Source organism: Meleagris gallopavo, chromosome 19 (genome assembly GCF_905368555.1).
Source record: "Meleagris gallopavo chromosome 19, MGAL_WU_HG_1.1, whole genome shotgun sequence".
Classification (NCBI taxonomy): domain Eukaryota; kingdom Metazoa; phylum Chordata; class Aves; order Galliformes; family Phasianidae; genus Meleagris; species Meleagris gallopavo.
In genome coordinates this window covers 2,513,983-2,534,105 of record NC_139422.1, presented here as the reverse complement: position 1 = coordinate 2,534,105, position 20,123 = coordinate 2,513,983, and the positions used below count along the sequence as shown (strand labels likewise).

Genomic DNA, 20,123 nt, shown 5'->3' with positions numbered 1-20,123 from the left:
ATTATGTATATATTTTTTTAAAGAAGATCGTCTGGATGGTTTATTTGTTTTAAGTCTTCACTCAGAGCAGCCAGTAAACAAAGAGTTCTCTGCAGTGAGCTCCTTAGAAGCAACAGCAGCAGTTGACATAACCTGTCATTCCTGGCCCTCCTGCCTAGGAATGGACAAATCCAAACACATGAGTGTGGGGAGCGAGAAGTGCTTTATTCTCAGTACTTGGGGGGCCCTCAAGTCCTCAGGCTAAGCAAAACAAACTTGTTATTTTGCTGTCTCTCGTAGAGCTATGGGTGACCTCAGGTCCATTGCACTTCTGAGGAGAGTTCTTGGAGCTACCAAGCAGAGAGAATAATGATTGATGTGGAAAGTGCCAGCAGCACAGCTAAGCCTGGACTAGCTCTTCTTGTCTGGTGGAAACAGTCCTGTTATTTAGAAGGCATGTGCTGTCCTCACTGAACAAGGGAGGCCCTGCACTCTCTGGGATGCCTGAGATTATTTCCTCTCAGTTCCCTCTTGTTCAGTCAGGCTTTCTGCATGCAGATATCCAGAAGTGTCAGGGCTTTTGTTTCCAGTTGCTTATTTGAATTCGCTGGCTAGTGAATCATCTGTCACTGGGGGCAAGGCTTCTTTCTGCCCCTGAACTGATTCTCTGTTGGTGCCTTCTCTCCTCCCATGCATGCTCCTGGTTGTCTTTGTATGTGTATCAACTTTTTGCACATTAGTGGTCGAAACTTTCAGAGCTCACAAGATTCGATCAAAGCACGCGTCCTGAAACATTCCACACCATAGGATGGCAGCCTTGTGTCACTTCTGTTTCCTTCTATGGATGAAGTGCAGCTCCAGTTACAAAGTTATATTGGTGTCTGTGATTCTGCATTCAAGGAATGCTAAAAATTACATAGTGAAAAGGAAAGTCTGAATATTTTACACTGCCACTTGCTTGTTTTCTTCCTTGTAGCTCCACATAGTCTTACCCTAATGCAGGCAATGACTGCTGGCTCAGAGAAGCATTCTGCCCCTGGGAGATGTGCTGCTCAGGTAGATACAGAGATGCAGGAGGAGGAACTGAGGGACCTCATGGGCTGAAGGGTTACAGACCCATCTTTAGTATTTCATGGTATGCAAACTCTGGAGCCTGCACTGGCACTGTGGTGGTGTACAAGGAGATGCCATTGGCAACTGAACTCCCTGCAGAAACCCTCCTGCCCAGAGAACCCAAAAGTGCTATGATTGAAGGCCTTGAGGTGAACACTTCCTATAAAATCAAGGTGTATGGGCTGGCTGGAGGATAACACTTCCCTCCTCTGGGAGCTGTGGCTGCAACAGGTACCTCCTTTCTGTTATTAACTAAGGTACCACAAACCAGAGTATCTCCAATTATGAGGTCCTTTCCCACATCTCACTCAGTTTTTGGTTTAGAACCACTTCAGAAACCAAAGTGAGCCATTTTGCTAGCTCAGGGGACCTGCCTGGCAGCATGTCTGGAGAATGTTACGTGAGATTGACAACTAATCTGCAGAGTGAACACGTAACCCAGCTCTGAGAAAGCTGAGCAGTCAGACTGCAGCTTTGTTCCGTCGTCTTCTGCTTCTGGAGCCCTGCCTGCATAGCACAATGTGGGTCCTGGAGGAGGAGGAATGGTAATACATCAGACTGTGGAAATAAATGAGTGCACATTTGCGAAACCAAGTGCCAACTTCGCATTCTTCTGCTGAAGGACCCAGATTGTGCAGCAACTGCTGACAAATCATGGATGTGATAGTGCCTTGCCTCTGGAAATGAGTTACACGTAGGAGCATGGCTTGGAGAAGCAAGTTTTCCATTCTGTTGAATGTTTTAAAGAAGATTTATGCTGTTTACTGAAGACTTCTGTCTGTGTTGTGCATCATACCCTCTTCCCCTCCTGGCTTACTCTAGTCTCAGATGCACTGCTTCTTTTGTATGCAGACTCAAAGGAACATTAGGAAGAGTGATTAGGTGAGACAGTTTGATGGGAAACCGCAGTGCTGACCCCTAGGAAAATGGATTTACCAGTAAAGGTTGTCCATTTATTCAGCTGATTCCTCTATTGAGAGAACCTGGAATCTCAGATTTTCAGCAGTAGTATTTCTGGATTCTGATATATTTCAGTGCCTTTCTCTGTGTTTAAACAGCTGGTTGAGAGAAGGAAAAGCCGTTTAGCCAAAGTGTTCTTAAAAGAACACCAACACTGTAGTGGATCGTGGTTCTTCATTCCTCTTTCAGGGAACTGCAGCGATACCCTGCAGTGAGGCTGAGCTGATTAGCGATTCTGCAGTGAAACCTGTTGATAGCCTCTTTTGGAAAATAATGTGAGAGCCAAAAGACGGAAGCGAGAAATAATACAAAATACTCTTTGCTCCATCCCAAATAACCGGGGAAATGTCCTGGCAGGACGTTAACATTCTTCTGAGTGAAGCATTACAAGTGGAATTCCTCAAAAGGCCAGCAGCAGCAGCGTGGACATATTTTGGCCATATTCAGCCTGAAGATTTTACTAAGAGAACGATACTAGGAAGTATTCTAATCTGAGAAAGAGCATATGTTTGTTGTCCATGAAGTTGCATTCCTGTCAGCTTTCAACTCTTTGGCATCTGCTACTCATTCATCTCACCACCGTGAATCAGCCTATCTGGCTGTCATCCACCCACCTAGAGCTCCTACAGCTCTGTTTTCTTCCCATCTACTCCCCTACTTTCTCTGTCAATTACTTGATCTCCGTGATCTACAGTTCGACTGTAATCCAAATTTTCTGTTATCCATTCTGTAGCTAATACTCTGTCTGCTGAACACTGAACACTGATACTATCTATGGCGTCAGAGTGCTTCCCATGTGTTCATATCATTTACATTTTCCTGTCTGTTGCATGTTACTAAAAAGCCACATATTCCTCTATTACACAATAACATAATGTGTACTCATCTGTGAACATGTGTGTTTATAATGCATGAAGAGTGTAGACCATTCTTTCTCATCCATAAATTCATTTGTGGAGTCAGTGATTAAACACAAGGGTAATTATCAGAGATAACATATTTACATGCCACCATAGGGATAATACGTACATGACAACCTCCTGTGTGGTTGTCAAAGCTCTTGCAATAAAATTAACCCACTAGTGGGAATTTGGGATAGATATCAATGGGGATGGTCAAACAAAAATGAGGAAAAAGAAGCCAATTTTTAATGATGTTTCACATGGTTTTCTCAAGAATTCTTAGCATGTCAGCTTAAGGACATAGAGCCTTATTTCTTCTTTTTTCCTTGCATTTTTGCATGTTTTTTCCTCCTTTTGCATCTCAATGTGCATGGCACTTCCCCAGTGGGACCATCCATGCCATGGAGCTTATTTGTGTAACATACTGATGCTTTTTCCTCCCCACTGGTCTATTCACTTTGGTTATGTATGGCTCCAGCAGAAATACTTCACAGTAAAGTCCAGCTGCTGCTATGCATTTTTTTGACTATTTTTTTGAGTATTTTTGAGTATTCCTTCGAGTCAAAGAAACCTAAAGAACGTGCTGCATGTCTTCCTGCTTTGTTCCCTGGAAACCTTCCTCCATCACCCTACCGTGATCAGATAACAGTTCTGACAGCACAGTTATAAAGAAAAAATGAATTACCAGCAGCTCTCATGGCACGTATGCTGATGTGCTGACAACACTGCTGTCTTCAGGCTGGACCATATGTAGGGCCTGGTTCAGGTCACATGCTGGTGGAATTCGGAACAGCCTTTACCTAAGTCAAGAGTGTTATTAATATGGTATGTGTAATATATAATAGATGTAAGTACAGGTCACTGTTTGCCTCACAGACTTCACTCCTTCTTGGAGATGAGAAATATTGTTTTTACATCTGTGCTTGTTCTGAGGGTATATTTTCAAGTTAAAAATTCTGCATTTATTTGAAAACATTTTTAAATTGATCTTTCTCTTCTGAAAACTTTTTTTTTCTTCTTTTTTTTGATACGTGTATGAATTTGGAGACAGATAACTGAATCCTGAGAACATATTCCTGCTGATCTGACTGATGGTGGTAGATGAGTTGCTTTCTCTTAATTGAATGCCATGGAGCATGAGAGCTAGGCAGTCACTGAGGTGTGAAATGATGTGGTTTTCCACTAATGAGGAGATAATTCTGCATGGCTAATTGAAGTGTCAGAAAAATCACCTGCCTGTTGCCTTACAGCTGTGATCAGAAACGCATTTGCAGTTTTGTACAGCTCTCAGGTTTTTGGAAGCTGACTGTGCTAAAAGCTGTGTTCATAGATCTGTTCAGCATGTTGAAGGCCAAGCCTACTTCTCTTCCATCCTTTTGGATCTCTCTGAAGATTGCTCTAGTTTGTTTATCTTTTAGTTAAGGGTCTCCTCCTTTCCTTCCAAATTCAGCATGTATCAAGGTGGATCACTTCTCTAAGCATGTTTTTACTTGGGCAGGAGAATATTTAGCATGTTTCTGTCTGTCTCATTTCTCAGCCTGGATTTGATATTGTTGCAATAATTGGCATGCATTCCAATTCAGGTTTGGATCAGTAGCAATGACTGCTGTGCTGTAGTCAAGATAAAAGGCATGGTTGAGAGATGTAAACTAGCAAAGTTCTTTAGAAGTAGCTGAAGTAGTCTGATTTACATCAACTGAGGATGAATCCATCCATTTCTCCACTGAAAGCATGTCGGCTGAACCCTGTGCTTAATGGTTGTAGATCTGCTGCTTAGTGTGGCTCTGCGTGGGAACCACATGCTTGGTGATGCTGCCTGTGCTTCTAGCTTGGATTCAGTCTCCAAAGTAGAAGTACCCATCTGTCTTCTCTGATCTTAGAGCTCTTTAATGAAAGCACAGAAACTGTTTTGTACCAGGTGCTAGCTGTCATGTGCTGTATTTGGGGGGTTAATTATCAGGAGATTTTAACTTGTAATTTACCTTTGTTTAGCACATCTAATCACAACATCTGGAGAACCAGACAGTGCAACATCATTTAATGCTACCAGTCCTGCTCCCACAGAGCTAAGTCACTTATCAAACCCCAGCACTGCTCCCCATGCTCTGCCTTTGGTGCCCACTGACCTTCCCATCTCAGAAGTCACTGATGCTCTTCATGACCTTAACATAACCCACAGGACTTTCAGTAGTTTCACCCTGTCTTGGGCAGCACAGGATGAGGTATTTGATCAGTTCCTTATCACTCTGAAAGACCTGTCCAGTTTAAACAGAACACAGGAATTCTTTTTGCTGGGAAACCAACGAGAAACAGAAATTACCAATCTCACAGCTGGCACTCAATACCAGATTAACCTCCGTGGAAGCACTCAAGGCCAGCTGTCTTGGGGCCTGGAAGCTCTAGCTGCTACAGGTATTTTCTATGGATTCATTAGCCACATGTTCCTCTTCTGCTTTGAAATACAAAACTTCATTTTCATACTGCTGTTTTCCACTGCAGAAATGCAAAGCTTTGTGATTGATGCCTTTCTTAGTTGTAGTTGTTTATTTTGTTTGTTTGCATGGGATAAAACTTATTGTTATGGAATGAGAGCCTTGAGTTATGTAGCATGGACAATGCCCCATGCAGCTTTGAAGGTGACGTAGCATCATTTCTCTCTTTTCAAACTGCATGCAAAGAGAGGCATTGATGCATCTGCTATTTACAAGGCACATGAAAATAGCAAGATATTACAGGGATTTATTGGGACTGTGATTCAAAGCACAAAAGAAAGACCACAAGGAAGTTGCAGCTTGCAGCACTGGCCTGGAAGTGGTGATGTTAGAGAAAAAAAAGATTGCAACACATTGGGAGTGTACCCTTCTGAAAACTTCTACCTGTTATCCCTATTATGTGAATTTCAAGAGGAAACTGGGCTGTAGCCCCAGAGCTCAGTTCAACAAAGTACCACTGTGAAAGTTCACACCTGGAGAACTGATCTGGGGACTAATGGCCATAGCAGACCACCTGCAAAAGAAATGCAATTCGTGATGTAAGACATTCACATAGAAATACGAAGATTATTATTGCACATCTAGAAAATAGTTAGAGCAGCCTTATCTCTCAATGGTTTGTTCTATCTTTTTTTTTTTTAAAGTTAAGAAACATCATCCCTTGATATCATTTGTGATGACGCTATGGTTGTTTTGTCATATATGTTGAATGCTTAACGGATGAGGTTTACAGAGGTCTTCAACCATCCAACTTGGTGCATGAGTTTATATGAGTATCTGTCAGCCCCTTGACAGCATGATGGGGTTGAGTGCACTTCTGTTTCAGACATGCATGAGACATAACTGGGAGGCAAAGGGGCTCTGCATCTTGGATGGGAATGAAATTGAGCACTCTTCAGAGAAATCTGAATTGCTTTTATGCTGTGATGGTTACTTATATATTTATAATCGTGCTTTAACTTGAAATATTTACCTTGCTTTAACTTTTGCTTAGCTTCATTTTCATTTGAAGTTGATATGTTTATTTTATTTCCATTGACAACAAAGATTATTCTTTCTGATACAACCAGTTCTTTTTCTGTTCCATTTTCTCTTCTTTCAGCTAAGTGGTGCTATCTTGATATGATTCATATTTTAGCTCCGTGATTGTCCTGATAAAGCTAAACATCTTTCTCCGGATTCCTGTGTTCTTTTGTTGAACATCATTCTGTTATTTCATGAACCATCTCTTCCTTTCTGACAGGATGAGAAAAACTCATCAAGACTTTGAGTAGTAGTAGTAATTGACTTTAGTTTGGTGAATTGCACTAATGATAACTGACTGTTATCCATGAAACTGTCTGAAAATACAGCTCTGAAAATACAGCTCCACCTACCTATGTAAATCTATGTGAGGGTCACAAAATAGGCTTTATGTTGTTATGGGGAGATTTATATGAATAAAGTTAAGCCTAAATCTCCTTTATTTCAGCACTCCCTTATGCATCAACTCAAAATATATGCAAGGCTTTACGATGGAAGTTTAGAAAAGAAACATCAGATCCATTTCCCTCTGTGCATCATTTCTTATAAATGCTCAGGAATGCACATTGAGGTTATTTAGCTAGACTTTGTTCCTATTATAATGCTGATGCGTCAACAATGCAAATGAACACTAAAAATGTTGGAAGTGCCAATGGCTGACTATGTAGCAAGTCCAGGAGTTGAACTCAATGATCCTTGTGGGCCCCTTCAACTCAGGATATTCTATGATTCTGAGATTTTCCATGTAGGAAAAAAAATATATTACTGTGTTATTTTCCCATGAACCTGCTAATTTTAAGGAATCAGCTGTATTGTCTCAGCACTGGAAGACTTGCTTCTCTTGCTGGGAAAAAGACCTAAATTTTCAGATTTAACAACAGCTGAGAGTCAGCTCTGATGGCTTCAAGTTTCCTAAGCCAGCCTTGTGATGGCATATGAGAATGCTGATTTCAGTGAAGGCAGATTTCAATTTTAGATTAATATCAATATCTCTGAAAATCCAAGCTTCTCTGCCTCTGGGAAGGCTTTGGTGGCAGAATAATGTAATATAATGAAGATAGGTCTATTAAATTGAAGTCATGCAGACATAAAGAGATTTTCCCTTCTTTGCTGTTTTGGATTAGAAATAGTTTGGAAGAATAAGTAACATCTTTCAATTAAAAGCATAACCATCTGAATCCCAAGTACTAGAAGCTCAGAGCCTTGCTAGCCTTACAATAGGCATTACTGCAGTATTCACAGTCACTTCATAATGGCAAATGCCAAATTCTTAATAGCTGCACTGAAGTGGTTATGATAATACTTGCGTCATAGGGAGTTGTAATTAATATTAGCAAAATACATCCAGCTGTAAGACGGTCTATAAACTGCTTTCTGTGAGCAGTCTTTCAGCATTAATGTGATTATTATTTATTGTTATGGTTCTTTTCTTACTGTTCTGTCTTGCCAAGTCTCCGAAGAGACATTATGAGTTACCTGGGGCAGCTGGGAATGTAAATGTGCGTGGGGGTGCATCTCTGTGCCACCTGCTTCCAAATGAAATTCATTAACTGAAAGTCATTAAGTAATACCGTGTTGCCACCGGTCTGTAATCTGAGTAACTGACTGACTCTCTGTCCTTATTCAGAGAAAGAACCTGAGCTTGGAAACTTATCAGTGTCAGAGACTGGCTGGGATGGTTTCCAGCTCACCTGGACAGCAGCCGACGGGGCCTATGAGAACTTTGTCATTCAGGTGCAGGAGTCTGACAATCCAGAAGAGACCTGGAACACGACAGTCCCCGGCAGACAGCACTCTGTGAACATTACAGGCCTCAAGGCCAACACACCTTATAACATCACACTTTACGGTGTGATTCGAGGCTACAGAACCAAACCCCTTTCTGTTGAAACCACAACAGGTATCTTTTCATCCAGCCTAGAGGCTCCCTTTCGTTGCAGACAGGGACACGAGCCAGAGCTATTGCAACTGCTTGACAGAGCTTGTTCACTCGGGCTGCTTTGCATGGGTGCACTGAACTCATTAAAGCTTGGCTGAACATCTCTGGCTTGGAAATGTCTCATGATCAGACTTTCCAATAAGAGTCTCAGTGCCCCCATGGAGCCATTTTGCTTTCAGGAATGCTCTTTTTACCCCTCTCAGAATGGCTTGTTTTGTTCCCTTTATTCACTTTTCTGCTAGCTGACGCTAACTGCAAAACCCAACTGGCTGTTGCACATGCTCAGGAAAGTCCAGGTTGCCTTGTGAAATTATATTTGTAGCTCAAATAAGCAAAACCCAAGGGCGTGTTTGAGTTTTGCCTTTCAGAAGCTATTTCTGAAATCACACACCAGCTTCTGCATAAATACAACATGGAGGGCATAGTCTGACTCAAGGACAAGGCCCTTCCATGCGTTCTCATATGGAGAAGAACACGAGTAAATTTCTACCAAGAATATATTGAGCCACATGAAGTTTAAACAATCAGATTGTTCTGAGAAAGATACAGTGCAAGAAGGCCACATTTAACCAAAATACTGTGGCCTAACAGTGAGCTGAAAGAAGGAAGGTAAGCCTCACGTCATCAGAAGTTTGAGTGAGACTAATCAAGAGCCACAAACATCATTTTGTGGCTGATCTTGTGAGATGCTGCACTTTGGATAAAGGTTTGCTTATTGTGAACTTCTACTGTGAGAAACAAATAGAAATGTCTGTGCTGTGTGGCTCAGTGAATCTTTCAGGTGTTAGGATCTCTGTGATGAGCAGGATACGAATTGGCAGTAGAGGGGCACCAGTGGCTCTTCCTTTGGGTGATTCCTCTGGGCTTCCTTACAGACCTTGCAACCTCCTGCCACCGTGGGACAGCCAGAGCTTGCTCATATGTGCTTTTCCCAAGCACATATTGCCCAGCACAGAAGGGGGTAAAAGTACATGTAAGAACAAAACAAAATGAAAGCATTATACTCAGCAGAGCTTGCCTATTTCAGTAGTGCTTTAAGTGGCTTGGCTTTAGTAGAAATGTGTGTGGCACAGGGCACTTGCCTTGGGCTGCAGTCTGGGAGCGCTGTGCTTTGAGGGTCTGCTAGCAGATTGCCCATTGAAAATAGACAAATGTGGCGAGGCAAAAGAAGCTGTAGAGGAACAAACAAGAAAACAGACATCATGGGTGTCCTGCCCAGACACGCAGTGTGCTCTCCCTTTATTGACATAATGAAAACAGCTGAAGATTCCCTGCTGAGGTTTTCCCTTCCATTTCTGGGTCATCCTCGGCATCCGGCTTTTCAGAATTTTCCCTTCTGGGGACTTTCAATTGTCAGAATTTTCTGAGCCTTCCTGGAGCACGTCAGGGATGTCTGCAGAGAGGAAGAAACCCCAAGGCAGCTATCACTGCTTTGCATTTTGGCTCCAGCTCCCAAATTTCATGCCAGCTTTCATAAACTTAAGCTGAAAGGGAAACTCGAAGAACTAAAACAAAACACAACCTTTTCCTCTGGATACAGCTTTTCCTCCAGTTTTACTTCTCCTAAAACTGGAAGCTGACTTCTCCAAATGCCCTGGGGTGCTTGGAAATGTTCTTTTGGGATTTCTTTCGTGCTCAGACCCCAAAGTTGCATGGCTGCAAAAGGAAATAGCTAAAGCTTTTAACCTTCCTTTTTTCCTTTCTTTTTTTTTCCCATCTCTTTTTCCTCTTTTTTAGCATTTTGAGTTGCTGTCATTTAATTTCTTCCCTTTTAAGAACTATTTTGCCTGTAGCAAGCTTTTACTTAAACCCTTTTCTCCAAGGGCAGCTTGGAGCGCTGTCAGCATGAGCAGAGCGAAGCAGATCTGAGCAGGTCGGGGTACGGGGTTGTCCCCTTCTGACCAATGTTGTTTCCCTCCTCAGGAGCACACCCCGAAGTTGGTGAGCTAACCGTTTCCGACATTACTCCTGAAAGCTTCAACCTTTCTTGGACGACCACCAATGGGGACTTTGACGTCTTTACTATTGAAATTATTGATTCTAACAGGTTGCTGGAGCCCATGGAGTTCAACATCTCAGGCGATTCAAGAACAGCTCATATCTCAGGGCTTTCCCCCAGCACTGATTTTATTGTCTACCTCTATGGGATGTCTCATGGTTTCCGCACACAGGCAATAAGTGCTGCGGCTACAACAGGTATATAAAACCTACCTCAGTGCTAACTCTCCTTTCTTCTAACTCTTCCTTGCAGGTTGTGCCCATTTCCCTGCCCTCAGATACCCCATCAGTCTGCCCACTGCCAAATTCTCTACCTCACTGTTTGACACCTTCTAAAGAAGACCTGCCGCAGACATTTTGAGCTGTGAATGTTAAGCCAGCGTCCCATCCAGCAAAGTCAGTCAATCACAATGTGATGCAATTTCATTCACATAATAACGTGTTAGCTCTTGTTCAAACATTAGGGTAGGGACAATCTCTAAGACCGATGAGAAGCAAAACAAATTTCCCAAGAAGCAAGTGGGAGATGATTCATTATGATAGCTTTGCAGTATGTGCTGTGCAGCATTGAGGACACACTCCTTCTTTCAGATAAGCCAATTTATAGGTACAGTTTTTATCCTGATTCTCTAAATGGGTTTCAGTCTGTCAGCAGATTCCTACAAGGCCAATACATTGCTTGAATTCAGCTTCAGCCTTCAGTTTTGATTTGATGTTGGTAAATGAAATAGGTAGGCATTTAGCTGTTGGCACATTGCACATCCTGAGGTTTTATGTTGATAGTGTGTCCAAAAAAGGCTCTCAAAGAGATGAAAGTGTCACATGTGCTTTAGCCAATTACAGCATGGAAGTGGAATAAGAGAGGATGAGAGGACTAGGTTACAGAAGCAGAAGGTGCTTCTCACAGCAGACAGATAATAACCAATGTTGTGATCATTTAACACCTCTACCAATTTTTGCCTGCTGACATGATCTCTGGAAAAGTTGTCATAGCTATTTGTCATAGCAGGAGATTTAGGTAGTCAGTTACGTCACGTTTAATATCAAATATCAGTGGTCAAGATAATGCAGCGTTGCATTTTCTAGCATCAGTAGATTGTGAATCTCCTCATTGAATCATGGCAAAGTGACCAATGAAGTTATGGTATGGAAAACATCAGGAAGTATATGGCTAGATGGTCTTTGTGATCTGTGGCTCATGTGAATTCAAACTTTTGTTTTATTTTATTGCTTTGGGTTTTAATAATTGCAACGCATTTCCATTTGTTTTTCTTCCCATAGTAGAGGAACCTCTCCTTAGCAAACTCACTGTATCAAATGCTACCTCAGACTCCATGTTGCTCATGTGGGAAGCACAGGACAATGCCTTTGACCATTTTATTCTAGAAGTCAGAAACTCTGACTCCCCTTTGGACTCTCTGGTGCAAATAGTGCCAGGGGCCTCCCGGCACTATGTAGTCACCAGCCTCAAAGCTGCCACTAATTACACTGTCCAGCTCCATGGTGTAGTTGATGGGCAAGGTGGTCAGACCTTGACAGCACTGGCAACCACAGGTATTTCACTGTTTCGACTTCTAGGTTTGCTTTTTTCTCTTCTTTCTTTTTCTGTCCACCAAACTGCTCTGAAACGTGGTTCCAACTCATCATCCTTATACTTCATACTTTGATAAAGTATAGGAAGATCACCATGAGGGGAGGCTGAAATAAACTGACCTTGTGAGTGCTTGGAAAGAGAGATATCTGGGACAATGGAAAAGGCTGGAAAAGTGCCCCCAGCATTAAGGGAGCCAGTTGTAAACCATGATTGGTTTCATTATATATACACTTATCAGCAAGCGCTGTGTATATATAGCTGACATGCTCCAGATGGTTAATGTTTTTCACAGAATATCTTTTCACTTGATCTGAGCGATGTGCCTGTTCATCCCATCCTCACTTGCTTCCTTGTGGGTGGGAGGGCTTTGTAGCTTTGTCAGCCAGAGAGGCACCTGCATGTCATTTTGGTTCTTTGTTCTTAAAACCAAATGTCATCCAAGACATTTGAATCTCCTGTGGGAGTTTTGTGCAGCATGCTCAATGACCAGCCAAAATTGCATGGAGTGGTCTAGCCACCTTCTGCTAGTTCTGGTATTCTTCTCTGCCCGGCATTTTTAAGCATTCCCAGCAGAAAACTGGGCTTAAATAGGAAGTCCAACCTTTCTTGATGGTCAGCCCACCACACTGCTACTTCTATTGCTATCTTTTAGTCCTTGAGACCTGTCGGTTTTCACCGTGAGTCAGAGCTTTTCCTGTGGTGATGGTGATTCCAAGAGCTCACCGAGACTCTCCTGAAGAGAGAACTCCAATTCGTTTTGCATGTAGTACTCTTTGGAGTCTGGGTGTCATGAGCCTGCCTGACTGGATGTAAATGGCATGTGAAGGAATGCAGCCATGTCAGAACCAGACTGGAAGGGATCGGTTTTGTCACCTCTGAGCTGCATGCGGGGCTGATGGCTCCATGCTCGGTCTCACTGGGTTCTCCACTCAAACCTATCTGCATTGTGGATATTTTCTCATCTCCTCCCATCTTCAGAGGTATTATGCTTACATGGTGATGTCTTCACTGTCAGCCATGAAGGCATTGATTGGCAGCATGACAGTGGCATGTATCCTTAATTGGGGCCACTTGGATTCACCTCTTCCAAGACTTTTCCATTGAGGGAGGTCTACTATTATTTAAAAGCAATTGGGGACAGCTGGTAAAAATTGGAACATCTTGCAGCAGTTCTTGTTTTAGATAACAAAAGGATTCCGTTCTTTCACTCTTCTTGGTCAGTTTGATACATCCTTCTTGCTTTTCTCACAGCATGTATCACTTGTACAGTTATTCCCTGGTATCATTCTTTCCCAAGGTGTTCTTGGTTCAATTGGCAAGAGAAATTCAGAGCAGATGGGATTCCCAGGCCACCTGACTTCAGGGTCGTGTTTGTGGCCTTTTTGGGCTCTAATGAAAATCCTGAATGATTTTACATTAAATGGAATAAATTAAAATAGGAATGGTACCCCTTCTATAGCATGAAGGCCAAGTTTCTGAATAGTCAGAAAGAGGGAGAGCAAGAGCATTTCTTGGTTGTTTTTGTCCAGTCCATTAGATGTTCTTTGATTGTGCCTAATCAGGGGACAAGGAACACCTTAGCCATTGAGTCCAGAGAGGTTTTGGCCTGAGATTAGTGCTGAGATGATCACTGCTAGGACTAAAACCCCAGTAAATTTCTGGGTCCAAAAATATGAGTATCTACAAGAACACTAAACAGAAGATGAAGTCAGTATTCAAGGACATCTGTTTTGATCCTAATTTCTGCTTGAATCCTACTTCAGAATTGCTGTGAGTCTGGGTATTCCTGTTAAATATCCAGTGCTGAGTTACTGCAGTTTCCATGGTTGTACCATGAGGCTATTTGCTGTTGATGCTTCAGTAAACCAAGCCCACATTTCAGTAAGAAAATTTTGAGCATTTAAGAAAACTGAATGGAAAAATAATTAAAAATCAGCACTAATTTCACTGGCTTCTTTCCAAAACCTTACAAAATAGTTGTTACAGTGCTGCTCCTTTCCTCAACCACTGCAAAACAGGGCTAAACCCTTCAGCTTTAGCTTTAAGTCTCTCTAACCCCCCCTATGGCTAATTCTTCCCCCCCACCCCAAAGTAATGCTCTCACTTCACCTGTGTTCCTCTCTCCTTCAGAGGCTGAGCCACAGCTGGGCACGCTCACACTCACAAATGTCACCCCCGACAGCTTCAACCTCTCGTGGACCACAAGAGATGGGCCTTTTGCCAAGTTTGTCATACACGTTAGAGATTCCTATGCAGCACACGAACCCCAGGAGCTTACGGTGTCGGGAGGTGCTCGCAGCGCCCACATCTCAGGCCTGCTAGATTACACTGGCTATGACATTAACATTAAGGGCACCACCGATGCAGGTGTTCATACAGAGCCCCTCACTGCTTTTGTCATGACAGGTACCTGCCGAAAGGTTTGGAGTATGTTTATCAGTTGATAACATATGTATATATATATTTCCGCATGATAGAAGTGCGGATAAAGCACTGAGTATCCAGCATTGATGCTTTCATTTGAAGCTTAGCGCAAGCATGGGTTGCAGCAGGCATGTTGACCTTAAAAAAATTTTAGGAGGAGTAATAGTTCAAAGTCATTCAAGAGCTCTCTGGAGTCTTTCTCTCATGTGTTATCATCTTCTCTAACTCTCGATGATTAAGGGAGAAATTTGTCAGTACTTCTGACATCCATTATACATCCCTACACCTATACATCTTACACCTATACATCCCTGTAGGCATTCAGGGCCAGGCTGGATGTGGCTCTGGGCAGCCTGGTCTGGTGGTTGGTGACCCTGCACATGGCAGGGGGTTGAAACTAGATGATCATTGTGGTCCTTTTCAACCCAGGCCATTCTATGAACTCATCTATTAACTAATCTATGTATGAATAATTTGGCCAGATTTTATCTGGAATTAGTGAACATCACATGCTGATATAGTCAAATAAATACTACAATGTTCACATTCTGTGTATGACATGGCCAGTGTGCACTGCTAGGGTTTATCGCACAGAGCTAAGGAAGCCTAAATAGGATTAAAGCAGAAATTGAGGCCTTTTCATATTCCTCCTCACTTCATTAATGCACGGTGGGAGCACTCCTTGAAGGAGCAACATCCCTTACCATGCCAGCACCTTGCTAAGAAAATCAGTGGCCATGATCCCTTCCCTTATGATTGCATTTTGCACCAGCTTTGACCTGCCACCTGATGAATGTTGTTACAAGTCGGGAAGTGTTTGCTTCCAAAACTCTTCCGTTTTAAAAACAAACCATGGGCATTAGTGTTTTGAGAGGAAGCTTCCCACAACAAGGTAAACACATGGCACCCCACACCACAGTTGGATGTGCCAACAGTTTGCAGAAACCTCCTGGGTTTAATATACTGGTGTTACTCCACGCCTATTCCAGGGATACTCAAACAGAGAGTCAATGTCATCAGCTGTGAAAGGTCAAAAAACAAACCTAAAACTCTTAGCCAAAGAAAATTTTGCATTTAACGACTTCTCCTCTTAAGTGAGTGGAATTTGAGCAATGGAAGACTGGATGAGTTAATTCCTAGGCCAACGCAATGTGGTTTGTCAAATTGTTTAGAGAATTCTAGCAATGCCTGGGGTGCTGTGTCATGGCCAGGGTGTAGCAGAGCCAGCTGATCTCTCTGTTTGACACATCAGATTTTGTGTGAGCTTGACTGTCGTGTGAAAATTTGGCCTTTTAGTCTGAGAGACCCAGTGGGAAAGTTTTGAGAAATTGGTCCACAGCTCTGAACTTTGACAAATGGATACAAACTGATTATAGCTGATGTAAAAGAAAAAATAAAAAAAAGACCCCTCACTGGAATTTCTTTAAGCTGTCAACATGCTACATTAGCAGCTGCCTGTGAAGCTCTTTGAACAGGTTATTGCTCTGTTCTGTGATCATTAGCCCCTGCCCTCAGTCGGTGCAAATTCTTGCTTCTCTCCTCTTGCCCTCAAAAGCAATTTTGCAAATGTTTAGTTCTTTCACTGGCTGTGACCTGGCTGATGGATGTCCTGCTTCTCACAGTCCTCCTGGCATCACTGACCCTCCACTGCCGGAAGAAAAGGCTGGAGATACTCGTGTGAGGTAGAGAGGCAGGAATGTAAGATATAGGAACTGTATAGGAATGTCAAAGTTGAGACTTGTCCCTAAAGCAGCTGTGGTGGAGGCAACTGAAAGGAAATGAAAGCTTTGTGCATAACAGTTTTAAAACAGTTTTGGTTATATCTGCCTTTTAGTGCATGTGCAACAAGAGTAATGTGCTTACCCATTGAGTTTTGAAGGAATTTCAAAGGAGCTTGTGAGATGAGGTGTTAAGATGCGCTAGAGGAAAATTAAGAATTGAACATTTAACTTTTGGAGGCTCCATTGAAAATCCTGGTCTTGTGATCCGGGCTATACACTTCAATTAATACCATATTTTGGGGGAAAAAAGTTGTGATTTATATCTGGTGAAATCTGTGACATTTTCTAATTTGCAATTTTTTTTTTTCTTTTTGCTTCTTTTTTTGTGTGTGTTTTTGCACCTTCCCTTCTTTTAGAGGCCATGCCCCCACTGGAAAACCTAACTGTCTCTGATATTAACCCTTACGGGTTCACAGTGTCGTGGATGGCATCGGAGAATGCCTTCGACAGCTTTCTTGTAGTCGTGGTGGACTCTGGCAAGCTGCTGGACCCACAGGAGTTCCTCCTTACGGGAGCCCAGCGGCAACTGAAGCTTAAAGGCCTTATAACTGGCATTGGCTATGAGGTTATGCTTTATGGTTTTGCCAAGGGGCACCAAACAAAGCCCCTAAGCACTGTGGCTGTTACAGGTATTTTAATGTGAACAAATTGTTCTCTTCCACTTTTTTTCTTTCTTGCTTTCCTTCTCACACGGAAGTTGTTTCATGCAATCCATTTGCAAAACAAACCTTGGCTTTTGCATCCCTTTCTGCATCGTGGCTACACATAACTCCTCGTGGTTGATCGGTTCACCAGTGAAATTCCATTCCTTTTAACTTGATGTTTCCTTTTTCTCTTTGTGAGGGATCCTGTAGAGACGCATGACGTGGGTTGAGGGGTGAAAATTTCTGCTATGTTCATGCAGGTACTTCTAACTGGAGTCTTTCAAGAGAAATAGCTGCATGTGGGAGCTCGTCTTGTTAACAGCTGCTGGGCACCTCAGCATTCTCCAACTTGCCAACCATCGGGATCTTCAGGAGGAAATCATCCTGGTTTTCCTGCCTATGGCCTCGTTTCTTTCACTCTCTCTGTGTTCCACACACAGAACACAGTGTGGTCACTGCCAACCATAACGTTGGCGTCTCTTTCCACAAAACCTTAGCTCGTGTTCTCAGCCTCATCGTGACTGCTGTCTTCCAGCAGCATTTGAATAATTTTCTTGAAAAGTTGTTGCAGACTGATTTTCTAGCCCTATAACCCTCAAGTCTCATCTCCATGTTGCTGATGATGCAGCAGTAAACCTGACTGCAGGTTTGTGAGAAAATAGATAAGAACATCTTCCTCTGGAAGATAAAAGTGCATCGGAGATGCTCTAAGACAGTAAGCACTCCAACAGCATTTCTGTTGGTAGAGATGCTTGACCATACTGAGCTGAAGGTGTTTTGTGGTTGTTTAATAACTTACAGCTCCTGGGATCCTCTTGAGTGGGTTTGTTCACCAAGGACAGCAGGTCTTGCACATTGCATTTAAATGTATGAATTTTCATGATTCCCCATTGCTGCTTCAGCATTTGTTTTACATCAAACTGAAGGGTTCTTCTGATCTGAAGCATCACAGAGGCCAGAAGTGCATGGAATAAGGGTTTTGCATGAAGGAAAAGACTCTTTCAAGAAGCTTCTATGCTGTCTTCCTAACAGACAGAGACCTGACCATGTTACAGGCATGCCTGCAGATCTGTATAACAAGAGCTTGTTTTTATCATATCTAAAGGTTTCACATGCGATGGGTAACTCAATGAAAAGTAAGGGACAAATGCACTTCCAACTTACTATCAGCATGTGTAATTTTGCATGGCAGAGGCAAACGATGTATTTCCACATAGTGGACTTATGGTAGAGTGGAAAGTTTGACCCACACACACCCTCATATATATTCTTTGGTATGTGTAAAATGCTAATGTTCCTTTTTTTTTTTTTTTTTTTTTTTTTTTTTCAATAGCCAGCAGATTCTTTCCCTTTCTTTGAACTGTGGTTGGATGCTTGCAGTATGCTATAGCCAGACCTCAGGAAGGTCACTAATGAATCGATTCAAACAATCACTTTTTTTTTCCCCTACCGCTATCTTCTCCTTTTTTAGAGGCAGAACCCGAGGTCGACAACCTTCTGGTTTCAGATGCTACCCCAGACGGCTTCCGTCTGTCCTGGACTGCAGATGATGGGGTTTTCGACAGTTTTGTTCTAAAAATCAGGGATACCAAAAGGAAATCTGATCCACTGGAACTCATAGTACCAGGCCATGAGCGCACCCACGATATAACAGGGCTGAAAGAGGGCACTGAGTATGAAATTGAGCTCTATGGAGTTAGCAGTGGACGGCGCTCCCAACCCATAAACTCAGTAGCAACCACAGGTATTGTCTTTGTGGTAGGAAAAACGTGTTCATGCCTAATTCTGTTAACATTTCTCCTTTTCCTAGGTGGTCTGAGCGGTTACTGTGAACTTCAAATTGTCTCCTGCATGTCACCTACCCAAGTTTTGATTGTTCATATTGTTTTTGCATGAAAATATGCAGATTCTGGTCATGTAAAAAGTTCTTAAGGCTTAGGTTGAATTCTTCAGATTAACTTAAATGAAGAATGGGTTCATAATTTGAAGCATTTAATTTGGGCACTTTTGAGTGGAACTTTTCATTTTTTTCTCCATCAGTATGATGATGTCATTTTGAAATATTTAAATGTGAAAAAATGAAGCAATGCTCTTAGATCCACATTCTCTCTTTAAAAAACGTGGGGCTTACTGATTTGAAAACACAGTGATTTCAGATCAACCTAATTTTGGGAGGAGGGTGATGAGAAGAGGATGGTTGAGTTCAGTGCAAGAGGAAGACAACAGAAATATGTAAAAGGTTTTGTGTCCAGCTATAACCTGCAGCAAAGGACCAACAGTAACTCAGTATGGAGCAGCTTTCCCTAAAATAGCATGAGCTCACAACTCACCTCAGTGTCTGCGGTGGCAGTTGTTAGCACGAAAAGGCACATTTCTGAGCAGCTCTACTATCTGCCATCACAGCCCTTGAATAAACACATACCCACTCACCTGAGTGTTTACACGCATCCATCACAGGCCACCTTTCTCTGGGCTTCATGTGGGCTGTCTCATAATGGAGAAGGATGCTTGAAGTCAACTGCACTTATTAGCAGCACGTCCCCATTTGCAGGATATTTATGGTAAACCACTAACTGTTATCATTTTCCTCATGACTGCATTCTAATTTGGTCCTTTCAGGGAGATTTAGCACACGTCACCTCATGGCGCCAATAGCCCCAAAGATGTTTTTCAGCTGTAAATAGCCCATGGATAATTGATAATAGAGTTGGAGCCACAAAAATCCAGCTAAATAACTCAAACTGCATGTTACACTGCATCAGATACTGGGGCCACCAAAGCATCTAACTAGTTTCTTATTTAGGAGTTGGCTATTTGGAGAAACATGTGCATATTTATAAGAAATCCAGTTTAATGGCTAAGTAACATTTGCTACCTCTGCAATGGGTGGCTTGACAGGTTTGTGTGCTTTATTCTAGCCTGTGAACAGTGTATGAGCGAGCAAGAAATAAGTGTCAGAATGTCTTCAGTCTTAGTAAAGGAAGCAGAAAAATCCCACTAGGAACAAAGACTGCCAGCGAACAGAGCAGCAAACCTAACCCAAACATTACCATGGAAATGAGGTCATGAAAATGAAAGCTGAAAGAATTGAAAATCCCACTCTGTATTTATCACTCACACTTCTCCCTTCTTCCCTACATGGGCACATACCCTTGTATAAACATATGCAGTCATCGGGGATCGGATCTGCTACTGGTGTAAATCAGTGCAGTTGAAGACATCTGCTTTAAGCATCACTAAGCAACCCTCTCTGGAGGTCTGACCTCGTATCTCT

The 20,123-nt window shown here is 42.4% G+C and overlaps 1 protein-coding gene across 8 annotated transcripts in view; it reads left to right on the top strand.

Moving 5' to 3' along the window:
* The window catches only part of TNC (tenascin C), a 90,014-nt gene that overhangs the window by 57,668 nt on the left and 12,223 nt on the right, over positions 1-20,123 (top strand). For 2 of the 8 annotated variants that reach the window (XM_085239151.1, XM_019621393.3), the window contains exons 11-17: positions 4,947-5,366; positions 8,097-8,369; positions 10,332-10,604; positions 11,688-11,960; positions 14,131-14,406; positions 16,562-16,834; positions 18,321-18,593. In XM_085239151.1, the coding sequence (XP_085095277.1) occupies positions 4,947-5,366; positions 8,097-8,369; positions 10,332-10,604; positions 11,688-11,960; positions 14,131-14,406; positions 16,562-16,834; positions 18,321-18,593 (2,061 nt within the window). The remainder of the gene's footprint in view (positions 1-4,946; positions 5,367-8,096; positions 8,370-10,331; positions 10,605-11,687; positions 11,961-14,130; positions 14,407-16,561; positions 16,835-18,320; positions 18,594-20,123) is intronic. The other 6 variants (XM_019621397.3, XM_019621396.3, XM_019621398.3 and 3 more) reach the window with 6 other exon arrangements.